At 40.2% G+C, this 12,136-nt stretch overlaps 1 protein-coding gene across 2 annotated transcripts; it reads left to right on the top strand.

Moving 5' to 3' along the window:
- Positions 1–263: 263 nt before the first annotated feature.
- On the top strand, positions 264–11,604 carry Cad96Ca (tyrosine kinase receptor Cad96Ca). Of its 2 annotated transcripts, none has more exons than XM_070995467.1 (11): positions 264–429; positions 1,472–1,652; positions 3,830–4,092; positions 4,168–4,971; positions 6,444–6,699; positions 7,509–7,597; positions 10,179–10,318; positions 10,394–10,499; positions 10,564–10,703; positions 10,767–10,908; positions 10,962–11,604. In XM_070995467.1, exons 2-11 carry the CDS (start codon positions 1,517–1,519, stop codon positions 11,184–11,186), a joined length of 2,301 nt encoding a protein of 766 aa, XP_070851568.1. In that variant the 5' UTR covers positions 264–429; positions 1,472–1,516; the 3' UTR covers positions 11,187–11,604. The 2 variants fall into 2 exon arrangements, with proteins under 2 accessions (XP_070851568.1, XP_036673256.3); XM_036817361.3 differs by having other exon boundaries at positions 265–429; positions 6,432–6,699.
- The last annotated feature ends 532 nt before the right edge of the window (positions 11,605–12,136 follow it).

The raw sequence follows: 12,136 nt of genomic DNA, 5'->3' as shown, positions 1-12,136 counted from the left end.
CTGTGTCTTATTTGAGTTCAAATACAGAATGAACCAGCACTTGCTACTGATTACTAAATTAATATTAGTCTGTGGATCCCAAACATAATTCTTTCGGAGAGCGCTGAGAGAGGCTTTTAAAAAATACGATCCACAAGAGAGCAAGTTCAAGTTCGTTTCCTACGGCTACTAAACAAGTTTTTCGTTTTCGAGAGACAGAGAGCGGATAACTCGGGGGATCGTATGGGGCGAAGTCTTTGGCACTGGGCTGGGACACAGTCTATAGCTTCAGTTGTCAGTCCGCCGAGTGGCTAAACGCATCGCCGTTCAAGTCCCGCTTTGGGATCACCCCATACGCAGCCCGTGAAAGTTTATGGATACCAGTTTCAGTGGCTTTGTGAACAATCTATATATGTGAAATTCAGCGCAAAATCCCACCCTAAAATAAAAGTAATAATAGCTGGAAATGAAAATCAAATTTTAATAATGTGCAAAGAGGTGACTCACTGTTACCAACAAAAAAGATGCGTGTGAATTTGATCATTAGCATATTTGAGTGGCCTCTTTCGCTGGCTTAAGGCCGATGTTTATATAATTCAATTATCAGCTAGTGTTTCGCGATCTCCTTATAAAGTGCAAACACACCTTAAGGTGGAGATTTCGTTGGCTTCCCAGCGTCCTTATAAATTATTTAAATACACAAAAGACCAGACAATGATATGCGTTCCCATTCTCTCTCTCTTTCGCTTTTATCTATCTATCTCTTTCGGTGCGATCTTAAACTATGTGAGAGTGTACATAAACAATTGCGGGCAAAATTATAGAGTAACTGAGATACAAAACTAAGTCTTAAAATATAAAATAAAAATTCTTTTCTAAAGCATTATATATTTTTAAAAGGTGTAAAACTTTCTTTAGTGATGAAATATTTATAATCTTATTAAAAAGTAATCTATAAACCATTTAAAAGATTATGAAACACGAATTTAATGTGTGTTTCCTTCGGTAACAACATATTCTGTAATAATATTGTAAAGGCGAGTTAACACTCCTATAATGTTGACCGCAGCTGTTCAAATATTGGGGCTGTGCTCGGTTGCCCAGTTTGTTTTGCTATTGCGCCATGCACCCGATGGTGTATACGTCAAAAAGAGAAATCGCCGACCCGCTTCATGACGCGCAGCGTCTTAAGTTATATTTTCTTTTAGTTGAGCGTGTGATGTGTGCCCTTCACTCAAATAATTCAACAATCATATCCTGGTTCACTGCAACCAGTTGGGAATGGCATTGTGTTTTTAATATTTCCGGGATATAGGAAAATAAAGAAAGGTGGCCTGTCTCCTCTTGGTTAATTTAATAAAACACATTCCTGCGATGGAATATACAGGATACGGACACCGTAAACTCCCACGCAACCATACATATGTCATTCGTTTTTATTTTACCACTGTGAACCGCCGTTTTTAATTAAAGTTTCATCACCTTGTCTCAGTCCTCGGACATCTGGCAGGCTGCCGTTTAGGCGGTTGATTGCGCAATGGTTTATCACCATCACAACCACGAAAATCGGATAATACACTGCAGAAAACAATTACTTTCTTGGCGGAGGAGAAGCTTGCTGTTAACGCTTTTTGTGGTGACAGCCACAGCGGTTTCCCTGATTTCACAAGAAGGTGAGTGTTGAAAGGCCATCCCATATTATAATCAATAATAAACAATGAGACCCTAAGGATGGCTTTCTTGCTTATCCATAAGATTCATCTAGAAAATGTCATTAGGTAGATATGAGGGTACCAGGTCAATAGTCTCCGCCTATCTTGATGACAAAACATGTTAATGACCACAACACCGATGCGTAATTGGTACCTAAAACCAAAACAATGCGAATCGCTCTTGAAGTCCCACAATGGTCCATTTGTCCCCGTGGGCGAGAAAAATAAATGGAACCGAGCTCCAGTACATTCAGCCTTGACCGTGAATGTTGGTAGATGCCATTTCATCGAAGGCGTTTAATTCCCGGTGTTTGAACTCTTAATTTAGCTAATGGCCCGGAAATAGATTGATATTATTGTCTTCTGAAATAAACCCCAAGCAATCGCTTGAGTATTAAGATAGATTTTAGAAATTCAAATGTTTATCTGACGACAATAAATTAGTTATGCAGTGGTGTTAGTACATTCGATATCGCTATCAATTAAATATTTTCAGTGGGAAACATTGTTGAAATATTTTTAATGATAATCAATCTATTAAAGATAACTATATATAATGGTACCCATACGTTAGGTCAATAATTACATTTCTTTGCTGCAATACTAACTGCAGGGGTGATGTGAAAATGTATTACAAATACGGTAGAAAAACCTTATATTTACAATGGGCTTATCAGTGTTAATAAAACTCAGTGCTAATTCCGTGTGAAACCTTTTCGTACGATATTTCATAGCAAATTTAGATCATTTATAATTCGCCTTATTAATATCGCTGTCAGGCCGGAATTCGCACTCACGCACATGTCTCATCAGCATATTGTGCAATATTTAAGTGAAACGGAACATTTCGCCGAGCATCGTAATATATCGCAGTCGTGTATATCTGGATGTGGATGGGCTTACACGCGGACAAAGTTAAATCCGCCTGAGAGCGTGTTCCATCCAAGACCTCAGACCTGTTTGGCCACGCAATCCGCAGAGCAAAAACATTCTGCTCACTTAAGCCACGCCGTCAGACACGCTCTTACCAAAATATAAGGAAAAAAAAAGGAAAAAAAATATTGAAAATAAGAAAAGACTCTCCTTTAGCCGTTCTCCGGGCCACAGACATATAGCCCATATAGCCATTTATCACGTATACGTATTCGTTACATGTGTGCGCATTTGTATCTGAAGGTCGAGCGCCAGCAGAAGCAGAAGAGATATGTACAAGTGCAAACAGGCAAACAGCTAAACAACCCAACCGGTTATCACGTCACGTCGCTTAGGTCCATTGAATGATGCTTATGGTTGACTTATGGAGCGCAAAGAAATCAACTGAATATGCGAATATTTCACGGACATTCTCGGTGGACAATGAACCGATATTGAGATATTCGTTATTCGTTATTCGTTATTCACTAGAAAAACTATTTCTCCCCAGATGTTGCAACTGCTGGCCTCCTCCCAAAAAAAATCAGTGGTAGCCTTTGTCTGCCTTTGGCACTCGTTCAAAGCGAGGCTCCCAAGTGGGAGACATCCGGGTCAATAGCTGGCACTCGGAATATCTGAATGAACTTGGCTGCCAACTGTTGGCCCATAGAAATGCAGGCAAAGTCGCTGCCTTAACCAATTAATCGCTCTGTCGTCATGGGTTTGGTCGCCATTGGCTGGATTTAATAAGCGGTTGCTCTGAGATTACAAAACAAGTTAATGTCTGAGCAAACACACACGCCATCTTAAATGATTTTGGAGTTTCTCGTGGGAATAAACAGAAAAGGGAACTAAATAATATACATTTTAGGGCATAAATGGTTCAAAACATCTATTTCATTATCTCTAATTTAATGAGAATGACGTCAAAGTTTTGGCCTGGTTTCTCCTTGTAAACATTATGATAATAAAACATATTATATTACATATGTTTAAAATTTTTTTATACAAAGCTTTATAAAAACGTTGAGAATTTTTTTATACAATGCTTAGTCAAATATAATAAATGTATGTAGTTATTTCAACGAATCGATGTATAACATTTTGTAAACTGGTACTGTAGCATCAGAGAATCGGTCTTATGTACAATAACCTGTTGTTAATGGACATGTTATAAAACTGCATTTTAAACAATTAATTCTCAATTTATGTGCTTAAACTTGCAGCTGAGGCCCACGATCAAAATGCACCTCCGATTCTATACGTTCGCGAGCGCAACTGGCGAATTTCGGAGACTGAGAAAGTCGGTCAGATAATAGATAGAGTGCGGGCGGAGGATCCGGATGGCGATGATCTGATATTTGGAATAGAACCTCGTTTTAGCCTGCCACCCGGAGGTGGAAATGGCCCTAGTCCACCGGAGAAAATCCCCTTTCAAATCGATAGGGAAACGGGAGTTGTCACTCTCAACGAAAGTTTGGCGGGAAGGGTAAGTTAAAAGAATACATATATCTTTTTTTGTATTGTATCTTTTATATTGCAATGAATTCCGCTTCTTTTCTAGGCTGGTCAGAATTTTCTCATCTATATAACTGTCACGGATGGTTTATATACGGCGAAAAATGAGGTTTTCATCAATATTTTGGGTGAGAGGGAGAACAGCTCTGGCTACCGACCGCAGACCTCGATTTCGAACGTGGTATCGCAGTTTCTGCCGCGTTTCGACCAGCTGCCCGGTGTCCAGTCCATCCGGAATGGCCTACCAAACAGCCGGCCAGGTGGCTATCCACCGGTGCCCCAGAACAATATATTCGGTCAGCAGCCATTTGGGAACTTCTACCCACCGCCACCGCCGAATATTCCAGGACCAGAGCGAGGGGAAAGTTCCGAGGAGACGGAGCCAACGAAGGATGATGGGGTGACACCCACAACGGTCGTCAGGACCAGCTCCACCACTCCAAAGAGTCGCACCAAACTGACGCCAATAACTGGCAATAATTCGACGAGGGTCGAGGGAATCCCCACGGAGACGACACCGAGTGCCAGCCATAATAATAACACCAGTCCCATCGCCACCGTTTTCTCACTCAAGTCCGGCACAATTCCGATTGTGGTCACTGTAGGTGGATTCTTTGCCGCCATCGCCGTGCTGTTGGCGTACTTGTGCCGCCGACGACTGTGCGCCATCAGCAGGACCCTCAAGAAGTCCAAGGAGAAGGAGGAGCTGGCCAAGAAGTCCAACCAGAGCCAGCTGAGCAGCACGCTGACCGACGACAGCCGCAACTCGATGGTCATGCAGCAGTGGCAGGGACCCGTGGCCTTCGCCAATCGCTATGTTCCCTGGGAGCGGGATCAGCAGCTGGGCATTGTGAGTGGAATGGAACTAATTTTAAGGAACCCCTCTTTATCCACTAATCTCCCAGTGGTGTTTGTCAAATGGGGTAGATTGAGTAGGGTGTACCCTCTACATCTATGGTGATGCATAACTCTGGGGATTTTCTTATACCAGATTGGAGAATATGGATTCATAAAAACCAAAGTTGTATTAATTTGCTACATTCACTTTGTTATTATCCCTTATAATTGGAAGGGTCAACATGGGAATTTTTATTGTTTTGACTTTAATAATCTGCATTCTCCGATTTTTTTAAAGAATCTGACTTTGCTAAACTTAAGATTTATTCATTTTTTATAAACAAATTCTTAGATTATCCAGGATAAATGAAGGGGCTAACTAAGGGACTTGGGATTTTCCTAATAATAGTTGCAATTACTAGTTGTAATCATATTCTTATTTTATCTAAGAGTAAAGAAAGATCTTAGTATGGACATTTTTAGGCTTTAGAAGAATAAGACAAGCATACTAATATTGAAAGAATCCCTATAATCAGGCTATTAAATTTTTTCCTTTTTGCTGTAGAGCATCTAAATTTTTCAAGCTCACATTGCCAGAAATTGAAGCCAGAGCATTCCCATCGTGAATTCATATTTCACAGAAGGTCCTTTTGAAATGATTGCATAAAATTAGTGAGCGATGCACAAAAGCTTATGCAAATATCGATCGATTTTGGCCCCTTTTGGGGGTGATTGCGGCTTAGAGCCCGGAGTCCCTAATCGACAGCTACTCGAGCAGAGATTTCAACCTCAGTTGGCTCACTCAACGCCTCCGCAGAGCAGGGCTCCCTCGTCCCTCGTCCCTCGTCCTTGGTCCTTCGTCCTTTGGTCCTGTCACCCGCAGTGGCCACAGCACAGCGGCAGTGTAATTGACAGGAAAAAGTAGCTCAGTGCAGCTGCATGCGAGCTTAGGTCCTGACTGCCGGGAATGTCCTTTCACTCGATTCCCATTTATTGACAGCGAATGCCAAAACTTCAGCAGGCTCTCGCGTCATCAACATTCCATACAACCAATCGGCGCGTAAAATTCTGACATCCTATGGTGCTGACAGGCGGGTTTATTTTGAATTCGGAATTGCGTACTATGTTATGTCAATGAGTTTTATACGTTGAATAAATTAGGTAATTTATTAGGGGTAGCAGTTTTTTATATAAAAGGAAATATCTTTTAATTTAGCTTAATTAAAAGTTATTGTTATTATTTTATTTAATTTAGTAGTTAGCCTGTCAATCCAACTTTATACTGGATTTTATGCCCATCACCATTTAAACGTAATGACAAGCAGAACTGGATCACAACTAATCAATGTGTTTTATCTTTTATTTTTGAAACCTGAAAACCCGACACAAATATCAACATCGACTGCATTTCCGTTTACTTGGACACTGCAACACCATCATCGATGTGGAAATTAACAATGCTGTCGCTCAAAGGCAACATCGCAGTTGTCAACAGGTGTCACAAACGGTGGCGAGTCCTCCGCGGGAGTGGCCAGTCCTGGGACAGGTGAGCCGGGATCCAACTTGGGTCCTGGCTGCGTGGCAGGCGGAGCAGGAAGTTCCGGCCCAGCGGAAAATGGTTTCGCCGGTGATGCCAACGGCGACCGCTGGGAATTCCCCAGGTACCGATTGAAGTTCTTCAATATATTGGGCGAAGGAGCCTTCGGACAAGTTTGGCGCTGCGAGGCCACCAACATAAATGGTAAGTTTTAATTAAGTGAGGGGAATTTCAATTGAATAGGGGGTTTGCCAAAGAAAGTTAACTCATAGCCCTTGGGACAAATAAGATACAAGTTTGAAAACCAATAGATAGATTAGATTGAAAGTTCATTCATCAAGATTAGCAATAAAATACTAATGAGAATAACATACTTCATGATACATATCACACAAAATTACATAAATATAATTTAGATTAGTTTATTTTTCATTTTAAAAATCTAAAAATCCATAATTCCAAGGAGGTAATTTCATAAATTTCACCTTGGTTTATATTTGTATGACCTATTTCATCGTAAAAAAATCTAAAAATATGAGTACTTTAAACCCAGAAAAACCATAATTTCCAACAAAGTAATTTCATCAATTTCGACATGATGCCAAGAGGAATTAAAAATGGAGCAGATTGTGCATTCAATCAGCGGAGTTCCACAAAGCTACTGGCTCATGCAATCCGGCAGTTGTTGCCCCATATTCAAGTGCTCAGGTGGTGCAAAATTGTGCATGTGGATGGGTGAAGGATATCCAACCACCACCCACTCGATATACCACATTCCAGAGCTCACCATTGAGAGCTCTTTTTTATGAGCACGTAGAATGGACATACAAAACGAAAGGCAAGTGATTTCTGGATTTATATAAAGGCAGGAAAATAGCCAGAGTCCAAATTGAATGTTATGAATATGAGAAGAGTAAATAGTGCCTAAGTTATGTGTGTCTCCTTAAAGCTCATATTAGATAAGTATCATTGCAATGAATATAAATTCATTAATATCAATATTTTATTCACAGACACCGAGGGCATTACAACAGTGGCTGTGAAGACACTTAAGGAAAGCGCCACCGAAGTGGATCGCAAGGACCTCTTATCCGAATTGGAGGTAAGCCGATTGGGAAATCACACAATTCTTGCGAATTAGCATTTACAATTTTTTAAGTCATCCGTAAAGGGTATGCAAAATACCGACAAAATCGTTACATCCAAAGTTTGCCAAGTATCTCGGCTGCCTTTTCCTCTGTCACTTTTCATTCAATCGGTTTGCTTTCCCGTCCCCCAAAAAAAAACCTTCTGACAGACCCGCTAACTCGACGACTGAAAACTGAAAACTGGGAGGGCTGCTGGGCAAATCTTGTGAGTTGGTTTTTCTGGTTAGATGAAAAAGTTTTGTAAATTGAAAATTAACGATGCTGAAAAGTTTTGAAAGAATTTCTTTCCTGCTTCATGGCGAAGGTCCTGCTGCTGCTGCTCCTTCGCCAGGATTCCCCTTGAGTTTGGATTTAATGTTTGCCTTTTTAATGAAAACGTAAAGGAGTCTACTTATGTGTCTCTCCAGGAAGTTTCGAAAATGTTGGAGTACGTTCTACCAAGTTGGCAATTGCAGGTGTATTTAGGAAAACTCCAAAAAGTCTGCTCCTCTTTGCTAATAATTTGGCCTAAGTGGTGGAAAGTTACCTTATTGTATCCCTACTTTTTCCTGAATTCTTGACCACTCCTTGGAGTGAACACTGTAAACGTCTTCGTCATTAGCAATTGTCAAAAAGTCCCCCCCATTGGGGAGTTTTCTAATTTAAAGTTTGATGTTGCCTTTTTCCACTTTTCTTTTCCTTTCTTTTCTTTTATTTTGTTGTCCCCTAGTTTATTGTACTTATTGTTGGCTAATTAGCTTTGTTTTTTGTGCACTTTGAACTTCAAAGGACACGGTAATCGTATTAGAAAGTTATTGCCCGAATTAAACTTAAAGTGAAATGCAATTTGAATAATGCCACAATGTAGGCTAAATGTTAATTCCAATATTGTCGGGACGTATTGCATATTTATGTTCGCCAAAAATACTGCGACAAAATTATTAATTTATGCCCTTGTAAGTATGCCGGTGTCAGACGAGCATATTTAATGGGCCGAATCTTTTGTGGACTTTTCACACATATGCAAACTCCGAAAAATCCAGTCGGCTGGGTTCCCTTTAAAAAGTGCGATGTAAACACATACATTTCAGGGCTCAAAAAGCGGAGTTGTTGTGTAAATCAAATTGCGCTGAGCACAATTGTCCGTAATCAGAGGGCTAAAAATATATATCTATATGTATATATTCGTTCCGTGGGCGAATCAATAAATTTGTACTGTAGTCCTTTGTTCGGAACGCATTTATGTAGGGTCCTTTAATGGCCTCAACACTTGCAGCCATTTGCATACTGGCGAGGAGGCAATCAGAGGAGTGTGTTGTTGCCATGACAATCGAAGTGACAATGTATTTATTCGGCCCAAGGACCCCATGGATATTTCACAGCAAGCAGACCCCCCCCAACCAAGGTAATCCCGTAATGATAGTGACACAAGAGCTGGTATCGATTAGCATTTACATACTATACTTGGATGCATTATGGTTACCTATGCTTTTGCCGGATGGTTGGTAGAAAAGTCGATGGCTAGCTAATGAGTTCAGCATTTGGGGGGGAGCACTGAGGAGCATTTATTCAAAGCACAAAGCACACACACACACAATACACCACATGGCACTCCAGGAACTGTTTTGACAGCAGTTGCGGGCTGTAAACACGAGGAACTGGTCGGAACGTCCCGCAGCCTTGCAAAAATACGAGAAAAAACCACCTCTCCGGGATGCCAAATACAATCCGAACTGTGCGCTCCGACGCCTTGAAACAAACTGATTCCTGTTGCTGTTCCTGCCAACAAAAAACCAAATGAAAAAAAAAGCAATGACAAACCACAGCATCCTCTCGCCTGGAGGGCAACTATCGTATATATATCTCTGAATCTCTGAAGCCCCCAACTCTCGACCTGCGCACTGGAACTTTCGGAGTTCGAGACCTATTCGTCCTGGCCTTGCCCCCTGTAATCAGAATCTGACTCTGACTCTGACTCTGTACTATGGTCTGTGAGTCTGAAAAGGCATCTGGATCTAAGGAGCCACTCTAGGGTTGCCGCCGTGTGGGTCGCGTCCTTCATCATTAAAGTCGCATTTGGTTTCGGTCGTCCTGCAACGGCAGCATTGTGTGGCGGCAGTATATCATGTTCTGCGGATTACCATTGCCCCCCAGAAACGAGAATAATTGCACTTTAATTTTCAGAACAATGAAAAATTATGAATGGCCCTCGGCTAGGTTGCAGACTCATCCCTCAAGTTTCCCCCATTTCATTTTGCCATTGTGGAGGCGTTAGAGACCTGGAAAATTACCGGTCTCTGTTGCTCCTCGAGATGGTGCCTGGGTTGCTCAAAGTTTGGTTTTAAATTGGAGTGGGCGGATTAGGGAAGGACCAAGTTATTAACTGCAATGAATTGGGGCTGCTCAAGGAAATCTGATAGAGCAATAAATTACAACCGAGTTTCTTGAGATACAAATTAGGGGAAGCACTTAAATTAATTAGACAATCTCACTCGTAAATAATAAAAACAGCTTAGGTATGACATTTATTAACCAAATTATTGTTTGTTTTTTAAGGTAATGAAATCTCTGGAGCCACATATCAATGTTGTTCGTTTGTTGGGCTGCTGCACGGATAAAGATCCCACTTTTGTGATTCTGGAGTACGTAAATCGGGGAAAATTGCAAACCTATTTGAGAAGCTCACGCGCCGAAAGGTATGCAACATATTATAAGACTTATAAGAACTTGTTGTAAACTTTTGGTTTTACTTATCCTATTGTTCTTTATAGACACTATGGAAATACCCACGGAAAGTCAAATGTTCTGACTTCCTGCGACTTAACTTCATTCATGTATCAAGTAGCTAAGGGCATGGACTACCTGACATCTCGAGGGGTATGTTGATTTAGGAAGATTTGTAAATGTATTAATTTTTATAAATAAAATACTTATTTTCCAGATTATTCATCGGGATCTGGCTGCTCGAAATATCCTTATAACCGACGATCACACATGCAAAGTGGCTGACTTTGGATTCGCAAGGGATGTAATCACATCAAAGATTTATGAAAGGAAGAGCGAGGGAAAGCTGCCAATAAGGTAGGATTGATTTCTAAAACCCCTTTATCTAAAAAGATTACAAAATAATACATGTTTTTCCAGATGGATGGCTACTGAGTCACTTTACGACAATATATTCTCCGTAAAATCCGATATCTGGAGCTTCGGTATATTGATGTGGGAAATTGTGACTCTGGGATCTACGCCTTACCCGGGAATATCAGCATCAGATGTTATGCGGAAGGTTTGTATATTTGATATGGATTTGAATATATTTATAAAATATTTGTGTCACAGGTAAGGGATGGATATCGTTTGGAGAAGCCGGAGCACTGTCGCCGTGAGCTCTACAATATAATGTACTATTGCTGGTCACACGATCCTCAGGAGCGTCCTCTGTTCGCGGAAATAATCCAAATGCTCGACAAATTGCTGCACACGGAAATGGATTACATCGAACTGGAACGGTTTCCCGATCACAACTATTATAATATCGTTAGTCTTAGTGGCGAAAAGTTGTAGGACCGCCCTTCTTATGCACTGAACCTGAACCCCCATCAGCTTTATTACCTCCAAAAGACTTTGGGATTTGCCATTCCAGTCTTGGCTCATTAAGAGAATATAGAAGGTTATACTGCCATTACGAATCACACTGCAAAAACAAAGTGTACAACAAACTGTATCTTCCTGGATATCAGATAAGTCTAAATACCAAATTGTTTAGCATTATCTTCGAGCATCAGATAAGAGAAATACTGAACACATACTCCAGAATTCAAAGGCAATTGTAAATTCCTCTTAAATTGTAAGATAATTCACGTTCACGTTTTATTTATTTGATTTGTATTATGTATTTTAATTTATCACCCGTGTATAGAGTTATGAATATAATTTATATTATTGTTAAAGCGAAAATAAAACTAAAACTTATACTTAAAAACTTTCTTGTGTGCTTTAACATAGCTGAAACTGGGAACAAAATCTTTGACCCATAGTTATTTATGTTCACTTTGATGGAAGGCTGCGACAGACTTTTTGCCGTAGAAAACTTTGCAGCTTTGGCAAACAGAGTACGTGCATAAATGATGCCAATGGCGTCAAAAGCTGGCGAAGCTGATACCTATAAGTCTTACTACGTGACGTGCATTCTAAAATATTGCATACTCGTATTAAATATATCGATTTCAGCACACTGCGGTAGGAATTTATTTTTGTTTAGGAATTTAACTTTTTTCTTAAAGATCTTTAATGCTGACAAAGCATTTATATCAAAAGATATATGTGAAAATAAAATGCAACAAGTGGTTTGTGCATCAAAATCACATTAAAGGGATTATTTGGGTCGGCTGAGAAAGTAAATATGGCTTTAACAGCTTTACAAAATTGCCTTGTAAACTACGTAAACTGGAATTGGCAACAAGTAAAGTTTTCTTTTAGTATGGGATTTTTATTTATTACCGAGTAAGAACAGC

This window comes from Drosophila suzukii, chromosome 3 (assembly GCF_043229965.1).
Source record: "Drosophila suzukii chromosome 3, CBGP_Dsuzu_IsoJpt1.0, whole genome shotgun sequence".
NCBI classification, from domain to species: Eukaryota; Metazoa; Arthropoda; class Insecta; order Diptera; family Drosophilidae; genus Drosophila; species Drosophila suzukii.
The sequence above is the reverse complement of the archived record's forward strand: the minus strand, read 5'-3'. Positions and strand labels throughout refer to the sequence as shown.